The sequence below is a fragment of the Penicillium psychrosexuale genome (genome assembly GCF_028828465.1).
Source record: "Penicillium psychrosexuale strain IBT 29551 chromosome Unknown utg000002l, whole genome shotgun sequence".
In the NCBI taxonomy this organism is placed as follows: Eukaryota; Fungi; Ascomycota; class Eurotiomycetes; order Eurotiales; family Aspergillaceae; genus Penicillium; species Penicillium psychrosexuale.
Window position 1 is genome coordinate 1,456,467 of NW_026643187.1, and position 26,589 is coordinate 1,483,055.

Here is a 26,589-nt window from a genome sequence, read left to right on the forward strand (position 1 = left end):
CGGAACAAGATCAGAATACAGCGCATATATACTCCTTTCCGAAGCACAAAGTACACGGATCGCTCCGGTAGAAGTATCCTCAATCAATGCGTTTTGCTGCAGCAGGGATTGCGACCGACTGACCACCAACAGAGCCAGCCTCATGATAACTGGGAGGAGCAGCCACTCGCTCGGAACCCGGCGCTTCTTCCGTATCCCAATTCTCAACTGCATTCTCGTCCCAGTTATCGACTTCCTGCTCAAGGCTCATAACACCGGATTCCTGTGGGCCCATCACTTCTGAGTCGCGACGGGGGTTCCCGGAGACGCCACCAAGCTCGACGTCCTCGGTGCCCTCCTCGGTGAGGCCATACCGGCTTTGTCGGCGACGTTCCATCATGCGCCGGTGGTACCAATTGCAAATTCCGATGGCGCCTACACTACCGACAACATTGGCGACAATATCGAATATATCAAAGTCTCGACCATTTGGAAGGAAACCCTGCACAACTTCAGAGCCAACACCCAGCCCTAATGTGCAGACCACGAGGGTCACGTGTAGCGTGCGCCGACGGGTAGTGTCCAGGACCCAGTAAAACGTTACCGAAAGTAGGAAAAAGGTGACGAGGTGGAGGAACTTGTCATTGGGTTGAAGCTTTGTTGGTATTGTTGAAGAGGTGCTGTGTGGAAGAAGACCGATGTAGCCGGCTAAGAAGAGCAGGAAGATGAAGGCACCTGAGGCGGTTAGTTGGGTGATCGCCGGAACCAGACTGGTAAGTCAGTAAAGCTTACCTGCGAAAGGGTATCGAATGCGCATGGTGGTCGAGTAATAGGTCGGTGACAGAGAAGTGAGAAGGAGATTGGCTGGAACTCTTGTTTTGGTGAAGGTGATTGTCCAGTCTTCGTTGAGAAAGCCGTCAAATGTGGAGGAGTTTGGCCGCAGGTGATGCCTTGTGCGTCATATGCGGAGCACTGGGGACGTTCACAACAACAAAACAGAGGTGAAAGCTTATACAGAAACACAGAAATCCACAGTAAGCTCAACACAAGACCAATGAGGAATGATAGATTGAAACAGCTCAAGATATGAACAATAGCGATTGATCGCAAGTCGGAATAGTAACAATGAGACAAGATCTGCCGGTTGACTCCGCCTTCATGCCCTGTACTTCATCCCCGTCCAGAGAAACTTCCCTATGAAGCTCCCCCGGACCTTGTTCATCAAACCTCTCCGCCACGCTATCTTTTTTTGCCATTCTGACATCTTGGGTCGATTGTACCGGCGGCGTTTTCTATCTCTATGCCTTTTGTCCCTTCTCCGACCCCTGTGTCGCGTCCGATCGGCCCGTAATCCTAATCGCGGAGAATCGAGTCTCGCCCGCCCCAGAAACGGGGTTTTGGAGCGAGCATGTCGCTCGGCCACAACGCCTGGCCTCCGGGCAACATTCGGCCCCCAGATGATCTCCAGGAGTCTCCCCGCCCAGTCAATGGCTTGGTAAAGACTTTATCTGGCTCCCGGACACCCCAAATACGCGGCTCTGTTGGCGCCGAAGCGCCGAACCCCAGTTCGATATCCGAAGCCGATATCGCGCCCGAGGAGGATCCGCGCATTGCTCAATTCCGCGAATTGTATCGCCGCAGTGAGGCGAAAATAAGTGCGCTGTTTTCTGGACGATATTCGGGCGATAACCCTGCGGCTGGGGAACCTACTGAGTCGTCCGAAGCTCAACCCGAACGCGTCGATAATGCGCCTCCCCCTTCCACCGCCCCACGGAAGTCTGCCCGAAAGCTCGACGACGATGACTACGATGACTATGACGACGATGATGACGAAGACGAGGAAATGGACGATGCTGTTGAATCACCTCTGGAAACCAAGTCCGTCGCTGCGTCCCAGGAGCCTAGTGGTGCCGCGCCATTAGCACCTCGTCCCAGTACCTCGATATCCACCATTGCGGATGGGCTTAAAGAGCCCAAGAAAGAGACAATGGAGGATCTCCGGAAACAACTCGAGGAAGACAAAAAAGCAACGGAGGAGGCCGCCAGAAGGAGTTTCCACACTCTATTCTACACCCTTGAGAATGATCGGGATGCCATGCTTGATCAACAACGATTGGAAGAGTCAGAAAGACAAGTCGAGGCAGAGATATCCGGCCAGGCTAATATGGGCGCCAACAATGTCTCGGGGGCTTCCAATGGCTACAGTTCCTTGAGTAACACCAACCTCGGCGCTTCCAGTTTGACTCTGAAGAACCTTATCGCGCGGATTGACAAGAAGCGAGACCGGGTGCAGGCATCCGATGCTGAGCTGCGGAGCTTGCTGAGTGAAGTTCGCAAGAATCGCAGCAAATGGGCAAACGAAGATAAGGTCGGCCAGGAAGAGCTCTATGAAGCTGCGGAAAAGGTTCTCAGTGAGCTCAAAGCTATGACAGAACATTCGACTGCTTTTTTGACTCGTGTTAACAAACGCGATGCGCCGGACTATCATACGAGTAAGCGGCCCTTTCACCGCAATGACCTATTTCATTTACTAACTTTCCACTAGTCATCAAGCACCCGATGGATCTTGGATCAATGACCAAAAAGCTGAAAGGCTTGCAGTATAGGTCGAAACAAGACTTCGCTGATGACCTCACCCTCATTTGGGCGAATTGCCTGAAATACAACACCAACACCGAACATCCTCTACGGAAGCACGCCCTTTACATGCGGAAGGAGACCGAGAAGCTTGTCCCTCTCATTCCAGATATTGTCATCCGGGACCGTGCCGAAGTTGAGGCCGAAGAACGTCGACTCCAGCTTGCCGACAACGACGGCGCTGAGGAGAGTGACGATGAGCCCATCATGTCTTCGCGAGGTAGAAAGGCACCCGGCAAGAAGTCTTCCAAGAAAGGAACAGCCCCTTCTCGTAATACTCCCAGTCCTTCCAGGGCCCCCAGCACTCAGCCAACTGCGCCAGCTCGCGCAGATTCGGACGCTACCGGTGAAGCTAGTCAAAATGGATTTTTCACACCACCTCCTGCATCTAACACATCGTCTGACCCCGCTGGTCTAGGGGCGATAGCTACAACGAGCCAGGATGATTCGATGGACATCGACGGTCCGAGTATGTCGACAACTGCGCTCAGTGCCATGTCAGTTTCGGGCGGCGTTGAACCGGAAGACCCCGAGTACAAAGTGTGGAAGCAAGTCACCAAGAGAGATAGAGCGCGCGTTGCGGCGGAACGACATCGTCTCCTCCGGGGGGACAAGCTCAACTCCGACGAACCCGCTTTACTCAGAAGTAAAGCTGGCATGCGCCGGTGGCTTCGACATCAGAAACAAGCTACTATCGAAGCAGACAAGTCTCGCGATGGGGATTCTCAAGCCATGGAACCCGAGGCCGCAGGCGAGAGCCTCGCAGAAGGCATTGAGGTAGAAGAGGATCAGATGCTGCCTTATTATTATGATGTCATGTCTGGTGTTCCTGATCTTCCTGAGCGGCTACTCTGGAAGGAAGACGCGCAAGGCAATGTTGTTGATGCCTCTGAAGAGTTCCTTCGGATGCTTCCAGCAGGTCAATTCATCCAACCGGATAGCAAGTTGACCCATAAGATGAACTCGAACATGCGGCAGATGCAAGAAACTCGCAAAATCTGCTCGAAAATTGGCATCGTCAAGCAGATGCAGCTTCAATCTCAGGTAAGCGAGCCCCGTGCTCTACTATGACCCCAGCTCTCCGCTAACTTCTTTTCTAGATGTACCAAAATCAATTCCAAAAATATCAGCCCGAGCCATTTCTCGAGCAAGATATCGAACCACATGTCATGAATGACAACGGCCCTGTCATTGCTCCCTGGGTCTGTAGGGCAGCATTGCAGCGCTCGGTCGCTAAAGTTTTCTATCACACTGGCTTTGAGGAATACCAGCCATCTGCTCTTGAGGCGGTTACCGATATTGCCGCTGACTTTTTCCATAAGCTGGGGTCCACCTTCAAGTCTTATATGGAAACACCAAAGGTTCCTACCACCGAGTCACATGAAGCTACACCTTCAGCCGCTGAATGGAAACCTGCTTACACTCGTTCCGAAATTGTTCTGCACACCTTGTCTACCGTGGGGATTCACATAGATGAACTGGAGTCATATATCAAGGACGATGTGGATCGTCTAGGAAGCAAGCTCGCCACTGCTCATGATCGACTCAGGTCACTCCTGACAGAACTCCTTCGACCCGCTCTTGAGGGCGGCGAAGATGGCTCAAACGCGTTTGCCGATGGCAGCGAACAGTTCGTCGGTGGTGACTTCGCTGAAGATATTGATGAAGATTTCTTCGGTTTCAAGGAACTGGGCTTGGATCGGGAGTTTGGCCTCTCCACTCTTAGTGTGCCCTTACATTTGCTTCAAAATCGGATGTTCAATGCGGCCAATCCGCAAAGCACGAGTGTTTCACCGACCGTTACTCTTTTCGCTCCTCCGCCCCCATATGGACGCATCTCAACAGACAACTTTTCTCACCAGATTGGACTCCTACATGAGTTCTTCAAGGGCAAGCTTGACGCAAACGGTGATGAACCTCTTGTGGAGGACCTGGAGCTCCCCCCCAAGCAGCGGCCCATGGGGATCAAACCCCGTCTCCCAGCCTCTGGCAAAATCCCCATGTCTGGTCACCCGAGTCTTACATCCAGTCCGCATAAACGAGCCGCTCAAGCAATGGCATCCAAATCTGGCGGCGCAGAGCCAAGTAAGAAGAAAGCCAAGAAGAGCATTGGCGTGGCCATCGAAATGCCCAACTTCCAACCCGATGGTGAAGGCGACCAAGCGACTGGTGACCCGGCCACAAATTCCAATATGAAGACCGAAGAAACCGGTCTCGTTGATGGCACTGGCGAATCCATGACCAACGGAGCGTGATGTATAACTTCCGAGGTCAGGTAGGTCTATGGTTGACTACAAAATTGGCCATATCCTTTCCTTCACTTCCTTTCCTTCTCTTGAGTCGCATGCTTTACTTTCGCATACCTACCTGCATTTTTATTCTGATCTTCAATATCTGCGACCCATGTCTTACGACACGGCCAGGCAGGGTTGTGTGTCCCCTTGCCACGATATAATTGACGAACAGGGAGCGCGCAGTAATATGAGCCAGCATTCATTATTTGACCATTGCAGGATTGTATCTTTTGATCCTCAAACTTTCAGCGACACATAATCCAGCCCTTGTATTCTATCGGTTTTTCTTGGTTTTCCTTTCCCTCCTTCTTTATCCTTGGCTGAAAGGCAGAGTGGACAATTCCCCTTTCGGTCTTTGTATCATAACCTCCCTTGATGGGATTTCATTTCTCCGCAAAATGCCTATTCAGATTCATTCAATTTAGACCTGTTCTCGTATGACTTACATTTTGTAGGTGCCAGCTTAAGCAAAGATCAATGGGTAACTCGCCCTGTTAACTGTAGATGAAATCGTAGATGTCACAAGAAGTGATGAGCTATTTCCAAGATCATGACTCCACCGAAGCTTTATGGAATGGACCTTTTAGACTTGTGTTCGAGATGTCCAAGAAAGGAAAGAAAGCAAGCCAATCCAGTGTATCTATCTACCAAGTTCTATTCCACAACGGAAGACTACTTTTTCTGTATCAGAGGTTACTACTCAACCTCCGACTACTTGAAGTGTGCTAATTGCATAAGAGAATGAAATATTTCGGGCAAAGGGGTTTTTTTTGTATTTTCTGGGTTAACAACATGATAAAGTAAAGAAATATGAAAGTATTTCGTCATGAACTGGAGATCAACCTCGGTATACAATCGGCCAAGTTATTTCGGAAAACAACCGCCCATTAAAACCAGGTCCAGATCATGCAGTGTACATAGACGATAAAATAGAAAACGAAAGTCCACCAAGATAAAAGAGAAAAAGGAAAAAGGAAAAAGGAAAACGTAGGCCCATTCAGAAATGTATCGAGGATTTGACCGTAGCCCTACCGCTCAGATCGAGCCATCCTGAAGAGCGACATCACAGAAGCAATGCCGACGATATTCCGTTCGAGCAATAACATGAGAAAAAGAAGAGTAATAGGAAATCAGTTCGCAGATAGAGAAAGCCGAGTCATGAGATGTCTCGGGGATGGCGGACAAGAGTGAATCTCGTTCCCAACCATAGAAATGTGGCAAGTTGAATTAGATGTACCACATACCCAGGGCCAGCCTGTTTAAGGTGCCTTCAATGGGAAGCAATCTCTTGGCTCGGGGTCCCTTGGGCTTCGGGTTTGTCATTTTCACCTCCGGGCCACTCTGGGGGCCAGAGGTAATAGGAACATCCTCGTGGTGGCGAGCACGAACTGAAATCAAGTGGGCATAGTAGATTGCCGGGTGTACAGACACAGAGGTTGTCGAGCGGATGTACTGGTAGCAATGATCATTGATCATACCCTCAAGGTCATTGGGCTTGAGACCCATCTCATCCAACAGGACATGGTAATGGACTGGGCGGGGAGTTCCTTGCAGAGCAATGTGCGTGTAAAGCAGGAAGTCCCAGTCATGTGGGCTAGTCACATCCCGATCAATAAGAGTGCCCGGCAAGGGGGCTCCGTGGGAGTCTGCGGCTGCGCGATTCTTGGGGTCAGGGAACGCTCGAAGATGGTGGCGCTTGTTGGCAACCACAACACACATCTTGCCTGCCCAGACTGGCTGACCACATGCATGTGCAATCGCAAAGCGGATTGCAGGGACCTCCTCTGAAAGAATTCTCCGGTATTCGGACGCAGACACACCGTCACGGAAATAGTAGACATACTCAGGAGCCTTGCCGCCCCCAACAGTCGCTTTCCACTCAGCAACCATGGGGTGCAGGATGTACTCGATCACTTTGTCCCGGATAACCTCAACTCGATCTCCATTGGTCTCGCATCCACCCATGTAGCGAGTTGCAGTAGAGTTTGCCGAAACCGACATAGCTGCCAATGACGGGGTCCACACACCCATCATTGGATGAGTGACGTCTGCACCAATGATCATGGAGCCTGGGCGTAGACCCTGACTCTTTGACTTGGGGACAGCCCGAGCAGTGACTCCACCAAGCTTTGCATTCACCTTCATGAGAACATTCGCGTGGTATTGAGGTCTATTGCTGATGCAGTGTGCAGATTGAAGCACTTGAGAGGGGGTGCCGTACCGGCAGTCGGAAGACTTCTTGAGACGAAGATAGACCCAGGAGTCCTTGTCGGGAACGATGAAGACCATGAGCTGTGGCTCGCTCTTGTTCTGCGCTGCGATCGCATCGTACAGCTTTTTGACACTCATGCCAACGTCTTCGCTCAATCCTTTGACAACCGGTCGGCCAGTCACATCACCACCCATGCTCTTGTACATCTTGACAAACTGGTCGACCCAGTTGAGGGTCTGGTCATGGCTGATTGACTTTCGATGTCCGGAAAAGAAGCCAACACCCCAAGCCTGGAGGGCCTTTTCATTGGGTTTGTAAAACTTCTTACCGCGGAGATCCCAACTTCCCGCATGCTGCGGGTTGTGCTTGCGGTTGCCCCCAAACTGAATCTCAGGACTCGGAAGCAGGCGGGCCTTTGTCTTGATCATGTGGTCACTGATCTTCATACCGTAAAGCTTCAGAATCGGGTCCTCCTTGTGCTGGAGAAGTTCCTTGGACTGGCGAGCATTGGCCAAACGCTTCGGAGGCCTGGTTGCACACCATTGGATCATTTGCGCCGCCTGCATATCGGTAAGTTTGTAGCGGTATCTCTGAAGGCCTTTGATGACCAGGAATTCGGCTGGGTAATGAACGTCTTCCTTCACCATCTCGACCAAGAGCATATTGGGATATTCGAGGCGGATGTTGTACCGTTTCATGAAGTAATCTTGAAGATGCATCCGAGTAGACGTCCCAGTAGCCTTGTCGTGATAGCTAATGTAAAACTCATTGGGCTTTGCGTGAATCAGGCCCTTGACAATGAAGCTTTTCATCTTGAAAGGACAACCCTCGTAGTTGGGTGCCACTCGAAGACCTTGAATTCTCTTGTTCACCTGTGCGAAGTACCTCGATTCCTTCGTACCACCAAATTCATCGCGGGTTGACTGTAGGTTTCTGACCAGGGTCGACTTGTCGTTCCACCCGTTCACATTCATCATGTATCCCATAAGACTAATACGAGAAAAGAAGACGCAGTGAGCGACATCAACATTGAGGATCAGACCTTGCTATAAGTAAATGTTAGTATACCAATCTTGGATTTGAATCAATGGAGTGAGTCTTACAGGAGTTGGCTTAATTGCCTGATAGATTCCTCGGTAAACGGAAGCACCCATGTTGGCGAGCGGCTGGTAAAACTCCTGCTTCAGCTCCTCGTCGTCTCCAAGCTTATCGAAGAAGAAGGCCCGCTTGATTGCGGCGAACTGTTTGGTGGGCCATTCACGGAGCAAATGATCAAGGAAGCCTATCATTATCAGCTTGATGAATCATAAACAGAGGAATATGCGGAATAAGGGAGCACTTACTCAGAGATTCAATCACGAGTTGATCCAGATCATGGCGATTCTGCAACCAGGAGTTGATCACTGACAGATTGATCTTCCTCTTTTGCATGACGGACATTCTGAAAGTAGGACTCGTCTTGTACTGATCAATCTTAGAAAGAGTCTTGACGTCCCGGGTAAATTCACTCCTGAAGTCGATAATCTCATTCCAGTCATCGAAGTTGCGCAGTGACCTGCAACACAGGTTAGAAAATATATAAACAGCAATCCAAAATACATTGCACTTACCAGCAGATTCTTCCACCATCCCAGATACCATCAGGGATGTGTGCCTTTCGAGTCTCACTGTTCCAGCATTTTCTCAGGATCCGTCTGTCGGTCTCGTTCTGGTCTCCGTGGAGAACATTGATCTAAAAATTGATGAGCAAAGAATGGCACTAAATGGAGGGGGGAAAAACACTCACCTCGTACTGGTAGACGGCCTTGTCCGGGAAAGAAGTGATCGGGTACGCGTTCATCATAACCTCAATCTCTTTGCCGGAAGTGTTGTAACCAATACGACGCTGGATTTGAGTCTCCTCCGGTGCAGACTAGACAAACAGGTTAGTAAAATTCATCATCCACAGAGCTATTGAGAATGACTTACAGAAGCAGGCATGATTTTGAATCGATGCCAAGGAATGTCAATGTTCTTGCAGCCATCCCAGACAACCGTCATGTAATCTTCGTGGTGCTCAACCTTCTCAAGGTCCAGTCTGTGTTGTTCAAAAACAGCCACTTTCACGCCTTCTCTTGCAAGACGGACGTAGTTTGCCCTTTCTTCCGAGGTCCAGTTTTCCGGGAATTCTGGAGGGGTCTGGACTCGACGGATGGGAGAGTCACTGCTACTGGAACCAGTGCTCTTGGGCCGTTTGTACTCGCCCGTATCAGGGTCATAGTTGGTTCGACGCATCCAAGCAGTGCTTTCTTCTTCTTTCTTGCGCCGTGCGTCATCTTCCAATTTGGCCTTGTGGTCACGCAGCTCTTGGATCTGGCGCGGATCCAGAGGCTTTGCCGCAGGGGTAGAAAGGCGCAGAGGAAGACCCCTAGTTTGGCGGGAGGATGAAGAGGAGGAAGGAGGCTTTGAAGACGTATTCATAGCAGCAGTAGTAGGAGGGCGGTGCCCGGAACGAGACCTCTGCTCCTCGTTGTCCTCTTTCGAGGGTGGCTTCATGGCCTTTTTCGGAGCCATGATGGACGTTGCTCCTATTAATCAACCTTTGTTAGTCGCTGTTCTAGTTCACGTCTGAAATTGCCTGCAATGGATCACAGATGCAAAGCGACCAAGTAAGATGGATAGATCAAAGTGAGGTGGTACTGCTCAGCGATGTCAAGTGAAGTAGAAACCAGTCGCTTTCATTCCACTTGGATACAGTGTAGGAGAGGCCAGAGTGTGAAAAGGATGATGACTTACAAAGTCAAGGATTGCAGTGAGCCAAGGATGATGATTGGAAATGAGGGAAAAGAGAATATGGAGGGGAGCAAGAAGAAGAGAAATTGAAAAGGAGGATTCGTGGGATCACTGGGAGAGAACTGCGTTCAGCGTTAACAGGGGCTCACAGGAAGAGAAATGCGTTAATACGTTTAACGTTAAAGGGGCAAACCTACCTTGGAAGTATGCAGATGATGGCAGGAATCCAAGCTGCTAAAGACGAAGTAAAGAAGAGTGATGGAGAAGGAAGAAGAAGAAAGAAAGTAGAAATCGGCGAAGGGGTGGTTTTATAGAAAGGTTAGGGCAAGCATAAAGAGCAGATGTATTCCCTTTAAGGTATGAATTGATATTGTATAGCGGTTGCCTTTTTGACCGGAAATTATATGTATAACCTGTTCAATGGTAGGAGCAAGCCATATAGATGCCTAATATAGTATAATATCATTCACAATCACAAATGCAGCCAAAGTCCGCGCTACATGACGATAAGGTAATTGTTTATACTAGTGTTTGCCTAACAAAATAAGATATCCAAGACTCAGATATCTCGCACTTCTAGTTAAAAATAGAACTGCGGTTAAAGTCCGTGCTAAATGATAATATGGTACTTGCTTATACTAGGGTTTGCGTAACAAGATGAGGTATCTAGTGCTTAGATATTTCGCACTTCTAGTTAGAAATAGAACTACGGTTGAAGTCTGCACTGTATGACGATAAGGTACTTATTTATACTAGGGTTTATCTAACAAGATTAAGTACCTAGTGCTCAGATATCTCGCACTTTCATTCAGTTATAAAGTGTTGATACACCCATAGATTAGACCACCCTCCTCTCTGAATCTTTGATACCGCCTTCCTAATTAGTTGCGACCAAGAATACTGCCATAGTATCTACCACAATAGAGTTTTTCTGCCATAGATTCTGCTTATTGCTGGTTTACATAGTAAAATGAGACGCATTTTGATCAGAAAAAAACGTATATTCTACCTCATTCCTATGGGATTTAACCCCTTGACGATGAAGAGGTTGATTATAAAGCAAGATATGACAGGAGTGACTTATTTTAATTAGGGATTTGCATACAAATTATAGGTATCTGCTGTCTTGCTCCTTTCATGAGGAGTTTGATATAAAAGCGGTGTAAAAAGTTGAAAGTGCCTAGCCCAATTAGGAAGGCGATACTTGAATTTCAGGCAGTAGGTCAATACCCAAAAGATATCTCGTTCTTAAAAGTTGAAAAAGGATATTTCAATCAGAAAGAAAGAATAAAGAAAGAATCACAACTGCTGTCAAAGCCCGCGCTACTTAACGATAAGGTACTTGTTTGTACTAGGGTTTATCTACCAATATTGAGTACCCTAGTATTTCGATACCTCGCACTTCTGGCTGATATGTCAAAAAAGACATCACGCACTTACAGTTAAAAAGACATAGAAATCGATCAAAAAGAAAAAATCATAAATGCTGTCAAAGCCCGCGCTACGTGACGATAAGGTACTAGGGTTTGGCAAGCAATATCAAGAACCCTAATACTTAGACGTCTCATACCTTTGGTTAACATCCCAAAACCGCTATTCAAAGCTCAAAATTAAAAAGAACTTACCCCATTTCTGCCGCACTCTTCTAACAGAAGCTAGGCTGCACTGGTCTAATACAAACATTCGTCAATAAATCTCTTGATAACTACATGGTCGCAATACAAAGGTTATTCAATCTGAATTTCTTTAGAATAATATTACTCGACCACAATTATTACATAGACGAAGTATACGAGTTCTCCACGGACCTGGCGACTCATCATAACATCCCTTCCCACGCTACTAGAATCCATCACAATCATGGCCATGGAGGAACCATAACAAGGCTACAAGGTCACAACCACCCTTACTAGGACTCTAGGCTTACTTTCATGAGGTGGTGCATTCTATATAGACACAAGGATACATACAGTTGTGGACATGGTAGTCTACATATCGCTTGATAGCCGGTCTCTTGGTGGCATTCCTTCGCTAAGAGCCATTCATTCTCCGCTTGGTATTGGATAAGGCACACTTCCTTGTTCTAGCTGTCGGACAGGTCGGACAGGATCTTATCACATTCGACAAATTGTTCCGAGTTGTATTGCGTGGTGTCGTAAGGTGAAGTCGCCATTATATGTAGCTGCCAAAAACATCAGTCCGTCTCAGTCAGGGATATATATACTGGATCAAGAGGATGTGCTCGAAATACTCGCCCAATTAGTTTGTTTTATTTCGTGTTTTTGGGCGCGGTGCAGCCGAGGCTGGAAAAGAGGATAGCTAGCAAACGCAGTAGGTTTGGATTAATCCAGGTTAACAGATGATATCAAACATCATTACTGAGGCGACTGCAAAATGAGCTGTGCCTACCCGAGATAGGGCTAGACAACCAACCGCTAGTCAGAATACAAACGGACTGAAGGTACAACCCTCCAATCGGGTCCCTCTAGCTGTCAACTTCTGTCTAGTAGAAGTGTATAGTGCAAATTTCTTAAATCTTTCTTCTAGACCACGCTTTATTTCGACTTGATTTCTATATCACTATAAAGTCTATTTGAGAACAAATGATTAGGTACCTTTTGTATGTGTATCCCATAGAAAAGGTACATTTTGCATTAGACTAGTTTTTGCGTTCGACCCGTGAAACCCAAAACCCCACTTCGGCGTTTGGAAGCGTTGGACCGAGAACTCCGTACCATTGTCCTGATAAATTGGGGAGTGGCGGCTTTTTTGTACAGGCACAAAGCACTTCAATGTGTAGAAGATATTTACAATGTTCGTTATTTTATAGCGACCTAACATATCCAAGTGGGTTTCTAGATCTTAAGATAAGACAAAAAAGCCGATATGTAATCTTCTTTGTAGAAACACCTAATACAGCAAACTGAGTATAACTTACGATGGTGGAGAATGCAGTGACAGCTGACCAATGGCACAATGAAAACTTTTCTACACGCACAACTGCTCTGTCGTAGGCAAACACCTCCATCCTTCTTATCCTCAAACCCCGGTGATAACTGTAGTACACTATGCCGCCAAAGAAAGCAGTAGAAGCGCCGACGAACAATGTCGTCGCCTTCGGGCGCGTCAAGTCCAACCTCAAGATGGGCTGTGTTGGCCTGCCAAACGTCGGCAAGAGTTCGCTGTTCAACCTCATGACGGAGCAGAACGCTGCGGCAGAAAATTATCCATTCTGCACCATCGAGCCAAATGAAGCCCGTTGCATCGTTCCCGATCCAAGATATGTATGTTTTTGCCTTTTCTCGATTTCTGTGTGCGTTTTTCCACGTGATGGATCTTACCCTTCCCGGGAGAGGCTCTTTCCCTTTTTGGTCACTTAAAGTACGATGAGCCCCTGGCTAATGGAAGATAGGACTTCTTGTGCAAGATCTGGAACCCACCCAGCAAGTACCCGGCCTATTTGCAGGTTACGGACATTGCGGGGTTGATCAAGGGAGCCAGTGAGGGAGCCGGGTTGGGAAATGCATTCTTGAGTCATATTCAGGCCGTGGATGGCATGTACCACATTGTCCGGTGCGTTCGTGGTGGGAACTTGAGAAACGAAGCGGCTACTTACTATTACACAGCGCATTCGATAACGATGAGGTTCTTCATGTGGATGACTCCGTTGATCCTGTCCGCGACTTAGGTAAGCATTTATCCCTGTCCAGGTGATGCAGGAGAAGTAGACGCTGATGGTGCTGCGCGCAGATACTATTCAGAGCGAGCTGTGTAAGAAGGATTTGGATATTCTCGCCAAAGCTAAGATTGCCGAAGAGGCAATTGTGCGGAAGGCTGGAGGAAAATTCAAGATGCTGCCGCTGTTCGACGAGACCACTGCTAAAATCAAGGAGGTAAGTCACGATTTCTCTTCGAAGAAATGTGTAGTTTGCTAACTCCTTGTAGCTCTTGGAACAGGATAAGCCTGTTAGAGATGGAGAGTGGACGACTCCGGAAATCGAGTTGATCAACGAGAAGGTTTGTCCAATTCTAATACTCTCGAGATCAGTGACAATGCTGACAATATTAAGTTACGTCTCATCACTACCAAGCCGGTAATCTACCTCATCAACCTTACGATGAAGGACTACATCCGCCAGAAGTGCAAGTACCTGCCCAAGATCGCGGAGTGGGTCAAGGCCCACGGCGGCCAGGGCAGTGATATCATCCCCTTCTCCGTCGAGTTTGAGGAGAAGCTGTGGTCCCTAAAGGATGACAAGCCAGCGCTAGACGCCTTCATGGCCGATATTAAGGTCCAGAGCCGCTTGGGAAAGATCACTACCGAGGGTATGTCCCCAGTATTTGCCTCACGTATCCAATACTAACAGTCATGGCAGGCTTCACTAAGCTCGGACTGCAATATTACTTTACCGCCGGCGAGAAAGAGATCCGCTGCTGGCCGATCAAGCAGGGAACACTCGCTCCACAAGCAGCTGGTGTTATCCACGGCGACTTTGAGCGCGGTTTCATCAAGGCCGAAGTCGTGGCGTACCAGGACTTCCATGACCTCTGCAACGGCGAGAAGTCGATGGGGCCAATCAAGGCTGCTGGAAAGTACAGACAGGAGGGCAAGACTTATGTCGTCAAGGATGGCGATATTGTACATTTCCAGTTCAATGTTGCACCGCCGAAGAAGAAGTAGAGACTGTTCGGAAATGTCATTTGCCTATTATTATCGCTGGAAATATGGTCTTTACTGTTCCTATTGAGCTGTTTTATCATGGGCAAGGTCTTGGTCCTACTACTTGGCTTTAAACTGCATTTAGATAGATACCATGGATTCGAAAGTTAAAATGGCTTCAATTTTCCAGCATGTTGGACCCTATAGGATTAGCAAGTGCGCCGAATTCGGCTTTATTGGAGAAATTATATATTCTGTAAACGGCGGATCTGTGAATTACTGTATGTGGTTAGTTTTGCCTCATTGGCGCCGTCACGTAACTGCAAATGTTAGTAACCACTGTACAAAACCCAATGCGAAGATCCATTAGTCTATAATAGGGTTAGAAACGGATTATCGAGATTCCTGTATCAGTATCAATACAGTGACTTACTATAATCAAAATACGTTGCCCTGTCTTGTGGCTGAACTGGCGATATACTGCTCCCAGATACCTACAAAGAAGCAGAGAGACGAGGATTATGTCAAATTCATGGTTATATGGAAGACCGATGTGTGGGATGTCTGCCCAGGGACTTTCTGTTTTCCCCACCATCACATCACCTCACTGAATGCTCGACGCCTTCATCTTCTCACTTTCTTCCTTCCACTCCTCATACGTCCGCTACAAGTACTCCTGCTTCTCCGGATGGTTACGATAGTATGTGACATGATTGATCTCACAGACACCGTCCTCCTTCCCCTCGTGGTCGATGCAGAAGGCCCGATTACATAGAAGACATAGCTGGGTTGGGAGGTTGTCTTTCAGGTATGGTTTTCTCAATCGCATCCTGTTATGGACGTGGCAGGGTCCAGCACTATAGGTTTGGTTCTGAGGAGTTTGTTAGCCTACTGAATTAAAATAGAGGTTGGTGCGAGGTGGAGAAACGGACCATTCTGTAATGTTCGATGGAGGTTGTATTGATAGGTTTTGAAGGTAGGATCGCGGAGGAGCGATGGAAGATAGAAATAAGAGTAAAAGACATGTGGGGGTAATTGAGGGGGACCGTAATACTACTAGTCCTTTGGGTAGACTCAAATTGGGTACTGTTGCATTGCATGAGCTCGTACTAGACGTGGGCTGTAGATCTTGGCATTGTACTAGTTCCTAAGGAAATCATTCTTACTGACGGAATATTCAGGCGATTTCCTGAAACGAACGAAGTGCGAGAAAGGGTTCTAGCATGGCTGGAGTAATGCCTCGTGGTCGGCAACCTGAAATTAGGCGGTGCTTTGACGCTGCCAATCATTCGTGTATTGGTACGAATCTTCAGGGGTGACAGAGAATACGTATTTATGATCGTAATCGCGAATGGATCCGGGATATTTGCAAGGGGTTGGGTGGACTAAGAGTCGATATAATGTCTGGATGACCAGAACCAAGAATTTCCCATCCGTGAGGTCTAACAAAATCCATCTTGAGTTGAACGAGGATAACAACTGGATTTCAATTTGACAGTGTTATATACTATAGCATTATCATAGCTTCCCTATGAATAAATGTTCATTGTATCAACACGACAGCCAAGACTAAAGGCAGTGGCTTACCAATGATACTCTATGGCTCGAGACAGCGAAGGCCCCGTGATGGTGAGGGGGCGAAGTTCTATCAAGCGTGGGTTAATATTTGCCATCTCAGAGCCGACGGAGGAGGCAGGAGCTTCAGTGCCTTGACGATTGCTTAGTTCCAAAGACACTTCTCTTAATGAAATCTCGCTGCGATTAAATAGTAGCTTTTTTGGGAGATGATATATTTTCAGATTGATATCATATGCGTGTACTTTAATATGGGCCAAGTATTCAGTAACTTCAGTGAATTTAGGGACATTGTTTAGGCTTCCCAATTGCAATGAGTGGCGGCGAAGAGAATCCTATCGCTTGGGAACATTCCTACCATTGTCGTAAAGTCTGCACAATTAAGCCTGAGGATTACATGGCGAACATTCAGAAAAGCTGCGTCCATCGACAAAATGGCTTGAGTTGTCAAATTTCCACAAAATTTCCATAAATAGCCCGGGTGGTCTAGTGGTATGATTCGCGCTTAGGGTTCACCCAAAGCATTAATGCGCGAGGTCCCCGGTTCGATCCCGGGCTCGGGCCCATTCTTTTTTTTTCTTCTTCTTTCTTACTAGTTCATTGCAACTTTTGTTATTATTACCAGCAGTCTTGAATAGCCAACCCTAGCAACAAGACTAACCATCATGCAATTACCGAGGAAGTGCTCGAGGCCACCGTTCTCGGTCGCGCGATCAACAACGCGTCCGAACAGACACTACGCGCGGTTTTCAAATTCATCTGCGCGAAAAACGACGAAGCCCGCAAAGAAGCCGAGAGTCGACTGGTGGCGATAGTTTCCGATACTGAAGAGAGCTCTGGCAACAATAAGAGACCGGTACCACGCTACGCGTCTTGTGTCAATTGTAAGAAGGAATTCGATGTCACATCTAATACGGAGGAAAACTGTCGGTATCATCCAAGTACGACTGCCCAGAATGGAGATTGAATTTCCAGTATTCTCAACAAGCTAATCCATGACAGGGGGAGATGAGCCTACTGGCGAAGATCTTTATGTTGACAATTATGATGAGTTTGAGGTGGACACCGATGAAATGCGCGAGGAATTCCCAGAGTGCTTTACGTTCGCGTGCTGTGATGGAAATCTCAAAGATAACCCCGTGACATTGACATTGACATTGACAGGGAAGGTGCGATGGAGGGTGTCGCACTTTAGGAAGGCACGTGGGTTGGGGGTATAAAAGGGACCCCTTCCCCCCAACTCTCTTCTCTTCTTCCTCTCCCCATCCCTCTGAACACCATCTCTCCGTAGCCCCCAGAGACAGCGTAGGCAGAGGGTCCCGTAGCACCTGCTGCCCAACCTACCACAGGGACATCAACATTACCATGTTGTGGAAGTCCATGTAGGTCAGCATCAAACATCAAACTGGGCTTTCTCGTGGATGTTCCTGAAGTCGTGGCTCTCATTGCCGCTTGACGAGTCCCACGGAATACATGGGGGTGGGGATGGCTGTAGCCGAAGACTCGTAGGTCTTCATATTGTGTGGAAATTGCATCGACGACGTAGGAAAGATCAGGTGATCTTGTCAGGAGGTACCAACTTGAATTACTGGTTGAATCTTCAGCAAATTTACTTCTAACGGTCAAACTGTCATTTGAAGGAAAAGAGTGCATTTCAACTAGAATACTAAGTATAGAGAGGCGGAGAAGCAAGGAAAATAAGAATTGGCTAATAGGACTGAAGTCAATAATTACGGAACAGATCATTCTTGTTGGTGTCGTCTTCAATAGGGTGCCCGTCGACTGCCAGCGATGAGAAGTACCAGAAACATTCGTTGACTGAAACTTCAGACCATTTGTTGCCGATGACTGGCGAAACTTCCATTCTCCATTCTCCGTCTTTCTGGACGTAACGCAAGAATATGACCTCGTTGTATGTCGAGTGGAACCCATATGGGACCCGATTATCGATCATGTATTCAGCGATCTGCCCGATTGTAGAACGCACACGTGCTTCACACGCAGTCCGCTTCACCAGCTTGTGGTCCGTCAACCCAGGGGACTTTGATCTCCCCCAGAGCTTTCAGGCTAGCTGAGCCCTCGCGTGGCACCATAGCCACATCCGGTGTCTTGGAGTAAGGAACACCAGCCGCCTTAAAATCTGCAAAGCGAATATTCACGAGCTCTGCTTGAAAGACTGTTCCGAGGACTTGCCCAACAGCCTGTTGGAACCGTCCACGAACGCCTAGTTCATCGGCGACCAAGACTTGCTCCTGCTTGAGATCACGAGATTCAAGTGCAAGATCAATAACGGTCGGGGACCAAGGTTCGCGCACTTTAGCGCTAACATCTTCCCTGAAGTTCTCCCATTGAGCCAGCTTGCCAGTCCAGGTGATTTTGTGCATTGCGGAGCTTGTGGTCTTGTTGGAAGCCTTAAGAAGGCGAGGAAGACGCCTTTCGAGTACCTGGCATTGTGTGATCTGTTCTGGTTGCGGACTATAAAAAGGCTTTTTGTCAGGATACCATTAAGCTTCACGTCAAAGGCTCTTGGGTAAGACTCACATCTGAGAGATGATGGGGCAAGTGAAGAAAGAGTTCCCTGGGATCGCGAATTGCCAAATGTGGAAGCAATTGAAGAAAGGAAGGTACAAAAGCTCGTCGGATTGAAATAATTAGAGAGGAAAAGTAAGGTGGAAGGGAAAGAAACGATGAGAGAAAAGCTGGTACTTATAGACACTCTCAGCACTCCTAAACTTGATCAATTCCTTCTGAACGTTGCCCGATGTATCTCAAAGATGCTTCTCATATTATTGGCCACGTAAATTAATTATGGTCACTACATCTCTATGATTCTACAAACGAATAGTGATATCCGAGTCAATCACCTAGACGAGGTACTACACTACAACTGTTACACGGCCCGGATAAACTGTTTTATCTGCAGTTGAAAACTAAACTAATACTGATAGCCTCGTTGACAATCTTCACTGGCGCAATGATCATCATGATTGCTATTGCATTGAAGCATCTGATGTTAACCGCCTAACTCCAATGAACGGCTACCCTTAGCATTGATCTTGTCTATTCCAGCTATATTTCAAACTTATTTTTCTAGTTTTCAGTGGGAACTTGTAGATCGAAATGACTATCTTAAGGTACCAATTGCCTTCTAGGTAATAGATATATCGCTATATCTCGTAGCTATCCTCATAATCTATCAATACGTCAGGCCAAATGTCTTTAGGTCTGCCCTACTGAGTGAATGCAAGTGAACTCATTTTAAAAAATTGCATTAGGCATCTCATTGCTTCTGTGGTTATTTGCCACGTCGGTCTAAGATGTATGTACGTGTAGCTGTTCTGTGGTACCTATGATCGTGACGGCATTCTGTAGCTAGTTTTCGTTTGGAGAGCCGGATGAACTGCGGATAGTATAAGCAAATGAAAAGGGCCTTAGGCTGCACTTAGCCTCTTTCTTGTTGCCCCATGTTGCCTGATTGTAAGTTTCCACTTTTGATTTCTGAAAATGGTCTTTAAAGCCATAGGAACGAAGATAAAAAAGCACACAGACAACCCTTTCTACACCTAAACGACCATTGTGTGTCTTAGTCTTAGATATGCAGTATAGAGGTAGGTCGAATATATTAATTACAGATGTATGTAGGTATACCCGGTAACTAGAACCCTGGAACCGTGCAGCCACACCCTGTGATACATACGTCAGTGTGACTATCGCATGGGTTATTGTATAGGATGTTGACATCACATGATATTTTTGCTAGGACTACCAGTATAATTGCTCCTCTCCTTCTTCTTATTTTCCTAAGTCAGCAATTGCTCTCTCTTCTCTTAGCCTCTGATACCATCCTCCCCTTTCACGCCTACTATGTCCGAAATGGATCCTCGTTTATTTCTTCCCAAGATGATTGATGAAGAGATCACTACACACTGCCCCTGACCCTTCGAATGAAAAATACGCTACTCTCTATCCCACTCGCAAATGGCTAATCATGGAAAAGCTAAGCGAGGAACCAACCCCGATTACCCAACAGGATTTCGCCATTGGAATGGGCCCGGCATACACCGCTGGAAAATATTCTTGTCGTCTTGTCGGTGCTGGGAATGAGAAGAAGCTCGCATTTATGCGTATCTACAAACAGATTCCTCTGATCGACACTGAAAATGAAAACTGGACGGTCCGCAAGAAACAGGCCTGCGGGCCACGCAACCACCCAGAGCTGGGTGCTCTGAAGCGTTTTACAGAGAATGGCTGCACTGCTACCCCCAGACTCCTTGGGTATGAAATCGGCAAGCAAGACAAGATGGACCTTGTCCCTGGCGGGTATATCATATACCTTGTATGGGAAAAAGTCACAGGAGATTCTCTTGATATTGAGCAGTTCTGGATGTATCCGTCCACCAAACGACAGAAAATTCGGAAAAACTTCAAGAAGGCCTATAAGTTTGTTACTCGGGCTTGATTCTCATATAATTATTGCTAACTAGAATTAGCCAGGTTCTAAGCTTCAAGTACCAGCCAATCTTTCAGACCCCAACAAAAATCATCGTCGACTCCAATGATAATGTGTATGTTCTACTCTATCTCTTACAATCCCAAGCTAATAACACGCAGCAAAATCTCCGGTTTCGGCCGGGCTTTCCCATCCCCCCAAGGATGGAGAGACGACTACTTCGTGATGTTTTCCTAGTCCTGGCGCCCCCCAGTGACGATGAGGACCTTCCCGCCTTGGCGGATGATGTCAAATCTGGGCCAAATGGCTGGAAGTGGTGAGGAGAGGCAGCCAGACAAGTGTTCAGGCCAAATGGACGGAAGGGTCTTGAACCAATTCTCTAGATAGTCAAACAGTCTACAAATTGAGTGCATGGTGCTTGCTTAATTTATTCGTGAGATTATCTGCTTATTCGAGTCTGTACAAAGCATGGTTGGGTGGGACCAACTAGCAAGCAGAATTGGTGACCTGTGGCCCTATGTAAAAAAAAGAAAGAGATAAATGCCAGATAGATCAACGCCGATGGAAGATGCAAAGGGGGCTGGGCTCTAAACAACCGCGTATGCTCCGACCATGTTTCATGAAATGACCCCCACGAAAAAAAAAGCTGGGCCATCGAGTTCTCAAAGACAAATCGGGATATTTTGCGCGCCGGGGAAATGAAATTGCAAAAGCAGAGAGCAAAGGGTTTTACACTGCAAGTGGAACGATGGTGGTCCCCAGAGAGAAACGAGCAATCGCGGACTCAACGGTAACCACCTGGGGATATATGAGTGAGAATGTCATTATGGGAGAGACAGATGATAGACTTACCGGAGTAGGGATTTTGGCCTCCACCGTGCGCAGCTTGCGGTATCTGTATTTGTGAAATGTCGGAAGGAATATCAACGTGGCGAAGAAGGTCTATCATTTTCTCGGGAGAAAGGCGGGTGATATTGTATGTTGCCGCAGAAGGCAGGATGCTTAAGAGATTCACCACTTCACGAGGAAGAGGAGCTGGAGACCCTTGGGGTCTGTACGAGGTGCTCTGGCCGTTCAACTGTTGTACTCGTTTCGGCTGGTCGAGGCGCCGAGCTTGCGCGCTCTTCATTGGTGACTCAGCGCGAACAAACTTTCGTGGACGACCTGAGTCTTCATCATATTCATCAGTAGGATATGGTCTCTTAGGCGAATTGAGAGAGGTATCCATGTATCTGGCCATGGGAGAACCGTGATATTCCGCGGAGATTCCTGCCATATTGGTCTTTTGCCTTGTCTGGGATGGGGACAAAATGAGTTGCACCGACGTAGGGTCAAAGTTGGAGTTGGAGTAGCGATTGGCGAATTGTTCCAGGACAGGATCCTCCGGGTATAGTTCGCGCATGCGGTTCTCTAAGTTGATAACTTGGGTGAGGTCACCGTAGCGAGATTCATACTCGTGGAGGAAGGAAAAGATGGGCTTAGCCTTGTGCACATTCTCCGGGTTGGATGTCAATTTTCTGACGGTTGTTTCGAACACGGCTCTGGCATCTTTTGCAGTGGTTAGTAGGTCTTTTATAAACACGGGATGTCAACTTACTGATGGTATCATTAATGTCGAGCAGATGCCTCAAGTATTCGAGCGCAAAGTGCTCATCCTCCGGGAATAATTTTGCACCCCTCTCGAAGATCTTGGTGGCTGCAGGGTCTTTGTAGCAATGGTACTCCATCAGAGCACTCGCGATGTAAACATCGCTAGTAATCCGACCTCGTTTCCGGGCTTCGGCAAAGATTTGGCGAGAGCCAGCCAGTTCTCCCGGTTTTCCCTTACCTTGAATTCGACGCATCGAACGCATGAGTGAAATCCATGCGAAGGAGACAGTCTTGGAGATAATGTTGATCTGAACGGAATGGGCTTTCCGGACCGCATCAATCTGTGCCGTCTTGGCGGCTTCTCTTTCTTTAGCTTCAGGATCATCATCGTCCTCATTTTGAGGTTGGCTTTCCACATTTTGTGGAGCAAAATATGCCTCGATGCGTGCGACGTCCTGGGTTTCCTGGTTGCGAGCTTTATTGATCAACTCGTAAAGAGCATCAAGCAATTTGTCGTACGGTTCCCGGACCTTGGCAGCACGCTTGGCGGAATCCTGTTCCGCATCCGAGGTAACCTCCAGTCGATCCGCGCGTTTGAATGTCAGCAAACAACTCTCTGGGTTTGCATCAATGCCATTCTTCAAGAACTCCGTGCCTGCGTCCTCGATGTCGTTCAAGAAGCAGAACTCGGCTGCATCAAACCACATCTCGGGCAAGAAGGCCAGTGCCATGAGTGCCTGTTTGTAGAAGTACACTACGCGTGACTTGTAAGCAGCAGGGTCTTCTTCTTTCAGTACCAGAGGATCTTCTTTTTCCCATGCGAGCCAGCGCTTCCAGATATCTGCTTGTGCTGAGAATTCAACGTCGCCTTCAGACCCCGGAAGGGGAGGCAGCGGTGGAAGCGAAGTGCGAATCAAGTCACGAGTGATGTTTTGCAATTCGGTGTATGAGCTACGCGCAGTCATGTATGACGGTGAATGTTCTTGAAGGAATTTGCGTCCCTGATAGAAAAGGTCAATATAAGCCAGTTGAACTCGAGTACTGTCCAGCTTACCGTGAGCTTGTTTAGATTCATCTCGAATTGATCATACTCCTTCCAGAGAGTATTGACAGCTTGGGTCGGCACGCCAATGGCTCGTTGGTAGGCCTTTCGCAGTAGGTCCATCTTTTGTTGATCCTGCCATCCAGATCCACCAACGATGCCTGGCCCAGAACGGATGAACTCAATGTAGTCTGCCCATATGTTTCCGGAATCCTTGTCCATCCCAACATATTGAATGGCCATATCATATGCCGATGAAATGGTCTTCCTTGCCTCGCCAGAGGCATCTGTTGTCAAAGGATTACGACGACGAATGTAATCAAGGTAGACAGACCAGAGCTGAACGCTGGGGGTTGTAAGGAGCGTTCGGTTGAAGATCTGCTCTAAGCGGAAGAATTCATTGAGCTCAGACTCCATGCTGGCATAAGCAACCCATTGGTCGGCCTGTGATACATCCCATAAGCAATCTTGTATCTTGCCGAGGGTGAAAATGAAAGCACAAAGAAAGGGAGAAAAGGTAAGCTTACCGCCATGGGGAACAACTTCAAGAACCGCTCATAGGTGTCACGTGCGCTGTCTAGTCTGCTGCGGCTTCTGTGCTCGGAAATTAACTCCAACCAAGCAGGGATATCACCTCGGGGATCCTCTCGAATCCGGTCTTCCAGCATGCCGACACGGTCATGGGCCAGACGACCCTTTGAGGCTGGAGACTCAGGTACAGAAGTAGGAACAGTACTGTTCTGCATGGTTGCGGATTGCAGGTCTTGCGCAGCCCAGTGCGATTGGCCAGGAACAGAAGAGGGATCAATATTATGAACAGGATCAGGAGAATAAGAACTATTGGCAACATCTGGTCCACTGGCAGGTGCCTGCTCAGCATGGTGTGATGATACATCAGGGGAAGTGTTTTGCATTGCATTTCCTGAACTGGGATCTTCAGACATGGTCACAGGCATAGCATTGACATCTTCACCCCCAAGTACAGCCGGCGGCTCATACTCCGCGTCACCCTCATCATCCTCGTCATCATCAACCTCAAATCCGCCAATTATTCGGGTCTTGGACTGTGGCTCAGCAGTAGATGCTGGCACGGGGGTCGACGACTCAGCACGTGAGGGGTTCTGAGAAGGGTCGGGGGAGTCACTGGTCTGGCCAGCGTCTGCGTCTACTTCTGAGGCGACATCTGCGTCTGGGGCGACGGTCGGGTTGGGAATGGGATCTTCGGGCTCATCTGAGGGAGCCGCATCAGTGGGGCCGGCACCAGGCTGCTTGGACTCGGGAAGGGAGACGGAGTAGTGATCCCCCAATGCCAGTGAGGGGTCGTAGTCATCTGATTCTGCGTCTGAGTTATCACCTTCCTGCTCCTTAGTGGGGGATTGGGAATCGGGATTCAAGGCTTGAGCTTGGAAGAAGGCAGCTTCAGCTTCATCGTCCGCCATGATGGGATGGATGATCAATGCGATAAGAGCGAGGTCGAAGCAAAGTTAGCAACCGCGAAAGTCACGGCGCAGGCCGAAGCAGGGTTTGCGCGGTGTGGTATCAGGATGAATTAAAATAAAGACCAATGCTCCGAAGGTCAAGGGTTAAGGTGGATCACAGCCACTGTTGACAAGATAACCCTCAGCCGCAATGTGAAGCAAATAATAGCCAAGAGTGAGAGAGTGCAAAGCTGCGATGGGCTGTGATGCAAGTTGCCCGGGTAGTGAAATTAGGGTCACGTGCGGGCGGTGAGGATAATGCGAGGGACGCGAAAGGCGCGTCGATCGATGGGCTCCTCGCATTGAGCTAGAGGGGTTGAGAGTAAACTGCATTCTTGTGGACCTGTTGTTTTCTCTTATTTTCTCTATCTTCTTCTTCTTTCCACCTCTGTTCATACATTCTTCTACTCTTGCCTCTACTCTTTAATCCCACGTACATACACTCATATCTTATCACAATGTCCGTCGTCTCACTCCTTGGAGTGAAAAACCTCAACAACCCGGCTCCTTTCACCGCCTCGTACCAATTCGAAATTACCTTCGAGTGCCTTGAGCAGCTCCAGAAGGGTGAGCATTGGCTTATTTCCCCATCTCCTCAGACCACTCTTCTAACATTCTTTCAGATTTGGAATGGAAACTCACCTACGTCGGATCCGCCACTTCGTACGTCCACCCTCCCTCCTTCCTACCAATGCCACAAAGTCTAACTATCACAGCGCCGAGTATGACCAGGAACTCGACTCCCTCCTCGTTGGACCCATCCCTGTCGGAGTGAACAAGTTCATCTTCGAGGCCGACGCACCTGATGTCAAGCGCATTCCTACTTCCGAGATGCTCGGAGTCACTGTCATCCTGCTCACCTGCAGCTACGACGGCCGAGAGTTTGTCCGGGTTGGCTACTATGTGAACAACGAGTACGACAGCGAGGAGCTGGCAGCCGAGCCTCCTGCGAAACCCGTTATTGAGCGCATTCGTCGCAATGTCCTCGCTGAAAAGCCCCGTGTGACCCGCTTCGCCATCAAATGGTGAGAACCCCTTGTTTCGTTTATTTACATACCTAGTGCGGCTTTTACTGACTTTTTTTTTCTTAGGGATTCCGATGACTCTGCCCCTGCTGAGTATCCGCCTGACCAGCCCGAGGCCGATGGTCTCGACGATGACAGTGGAGCTTACGGTGCCGAGGAGCGTGAGCTCGAGGCTGCGCTCCTCAAGGAGCTCGAGGACTCCAACAAGCCCGCCGAGGGCGAAGACCATGAGATGGAAGGCGCCGAGGCCCCCGCTGGCAAAGAGGATGATGAAGAAGAGATCTCCGATGCCGAGAGTGAAGATCTTGAGGCGGAGAGTGACGACGATGAGGATGAGCTCGACGAGGAAGAGGGTGGCGATGCTGATGAGGATGTCGAGATGGGCGACGACGCAGAACACAAGGACGATGCTGCCAAGCCAACTCACCAGCCTCAGCCCGAGCTCATGGTACACTAGATCATGGTGTGCTACCGGCTCGCAGGAGTGGTTTTTTTGCTTTTAAACTCTTCCTTTTTTGAATGTTATTTAACGACAGCCAGAACGCAACGTTTACGACCCTCGGACTAATTTTCCATGTTATTATCCTGAATTGCATTGACTATCGGTCTATGAAATAGAATTGGTATAATTTAATCCCACTGGCATTCAGTCAGCCGTTGGTATTCATTTCCTCTAAATATGCCATAATAGGCACAACTACCGGGCCGTATTTGTATCACATAAGACCGACTTCCAGATGCCTAACTAGCTATATTGTACGGAGTAGTAGGGGATAGATTAATGTCAAATAGCCTTATACTCTTAAGTTTGCCAACCGAGACGAATAAACACCTACAATTGTGAGATCAAGGTGGACCAGCTTGAAGCGGGGAGT

At 48.1% G+C, this 26,589-nt stretch overlaps 9 protein-coding genes across 9 annotated transcripts; 5 read left to right on the forward strand and 4 right to left on the reverse strand.

Annotated features, from left to right (window-relative positions):
- Nucleotides 1-79: 79 nt before the first annotated feature.
- Nucleotides 80-796, reverse strand: N7518_001689 (VanZ family protein; the record flags this gene model as incomplete). The annotated part of the gene is made up of 2 exons (XM_057182617.1): nt 80-714; nt 772-796. The coding sequence occupies 2 exons, from the start codon at nt 794-796 to the stop codon at nt 80-82; spliced, it is 660 nt and encodes a 219-aa protein (XP_057044067.1).
- A 591-nt stretch (nt 797-1,387) lies between these two features.
- N7518_001690 (SAGA histone acetyltransferase complex subunit SPT7) lies at nt 1,388-4,871 on the forward strand (the record flags this gene model as incomplete). Its single annotated transcript, XM_057182618.1, has 3 exons — nt 1,388-2,471; nt 2,525-3,660; nt 3,717-4,871. 3 exons carry the CDS (start codon nt 1,388-1,390, stop codon nt 4,869-4,871), a joined length of 3,375 nt encoding a protein of 1,124 aa, XP_057044068.1.
- A 1,266-nt stretch (nt 4,872-6,137) lies between these two features.
- Nucleotides 6,138-9,675, reverse strand: N7518_001691 (putative eukaryotic translation initiation factor eIF-2C4; the record flags this gene model as incomplete). Its single annotated transcript, XM_057182619.1, has 6 exons — nt 6,138-8,168; nt 8,226-8,404; nt 8,466-8,677; nt 8,733-8,854; nt 8,909-9,034; nt 9,091-9,675. The coding sequence occupies 6 exons, from the start codon at nt 9,673-9,675 to the stop codon at nt 6,138-6,140; spliced, it is 3,255 nt and encodes a 1,084-aa protein (XP_057044069.1).
- A 3,287-nt stretch (nt 9,676-12,962) lies between these two features.
- Nucleotides 12,963-14,575, forward strand: N7518_001692 (YchF/Obg family ATPase; the record flags this gene model as incomplete). The annotated part of the gene is made up of 7 exons (XM_057182620.1): nt 12,963-13,178; nt 13,307-13,467; nt 13,521-13,582; nt 13,645-13,787; nt 13,840-13,911; nt 13,965-14,220; nt 14,271-14,575. 7 exons carry the CDS (start codon nt 12,963-12,965, stop codon nt 14,573-14,575), a joined length of 1,215 nt encoding a protein of 404 aa, XP_057044070.1.
- A 2,081-nt stretch (nt 14,576-16,656) lies between these two features.
- N7518_001693 (uncharacterized protein) lies at nt 16,657-17,349 on the forward strand (the record flags this gene model as incomplete). The annotated part of the gene is made up of 3 exons (XM_057182621.1): nt 16,657-16,672; nt 16,768-17,070; nt 17,132-17,349. The coding sequence occupies 3 exons, from the start codon at nt 16,657-16,659 to the stop codon at nt 17,347-17,349; spliced, it is 537 nt and encodes a 178-aa protein (XP_057044071.1).
- A 774-nt stretch (nt 17,350-18,123) lies between these two features.
- N7518_001694 (uncharacterized protein) lies at nt 18,124-18,513 on the reverse strand (the record flags this gene model as incomplete). Its single annotated transcript, XM_057182622.1, has 1 exon — nt 18,124-18,513. One exon carries the CDS (start codon nt 18,511-18,513, stop codon nt 18,124-18,126), a length of 390 nt encoding a protein of 129 aa, XP_057044072.1.
- Nucleotides 18,514-20,117: 1,604 nt separating this feature from the next.
- Nucleotides 20,118-20,899, forward strand: N7518_001695 (uncharacterized protein; the record flags this gene model as incomplete). The annotated part of the gene is made up of 2 exons (XM_057182623.1): nt 20,118-20,569; nt 20,620-20,899. 2 exons carry the CDS (start codon nt 20,118-20,120, stop codon nt 20,897-20,899), a joined length of 732 nt encoding a protein of 243 aa, XP_057044073.1.
- Nucleotides 20,900-21,363: 464 nt separating this feature from the next.
- On the reverse strand, nt 21,364-24,650 carry rna14 (cleavage polyadenylation factor subunit RNA14; the record flags this gene model as incomplete). Its single annotated transcript, XM_057182624.1, has 5 exons — nt 21,364-21,377; nt 21,432-22,127; nt 22,177-23,170; nt 23,224-23,655; nt 23,739-24,650. The coding sequence occupies 5 exons, from the start codon at nt 24,648-24,650 to the stop codon at nt 21,364-21,366; spliced, it is 3,048 nt and encodes a 1,015-aa protein (XP_057044074.1).
- Nucleotides 24,651-25,147: 497 nt separating this feature from the next.
- On the forward strand, nt 25,148-26,171 carry asf1 (nucleosome assembly factor ASF1; the record flags this gene model as incomplete). Its single annotated transcript, XM_057182625.1, has 4 exons — nt 25,148-25,256; nt 25,313-25,352; nt 25,406-25,714; nt 25,781-26,171. The coding sequence occupies 4 exons, from the start codon at nt 25,148-25,150 to the stop codon at nt 26,169-26,171; spliced, it is 849 nt and encodes a 282-aa protein (XP_057044075.1).
- Nucleotides 26,172-26,589: the final 418 nt, after the last annotated feature.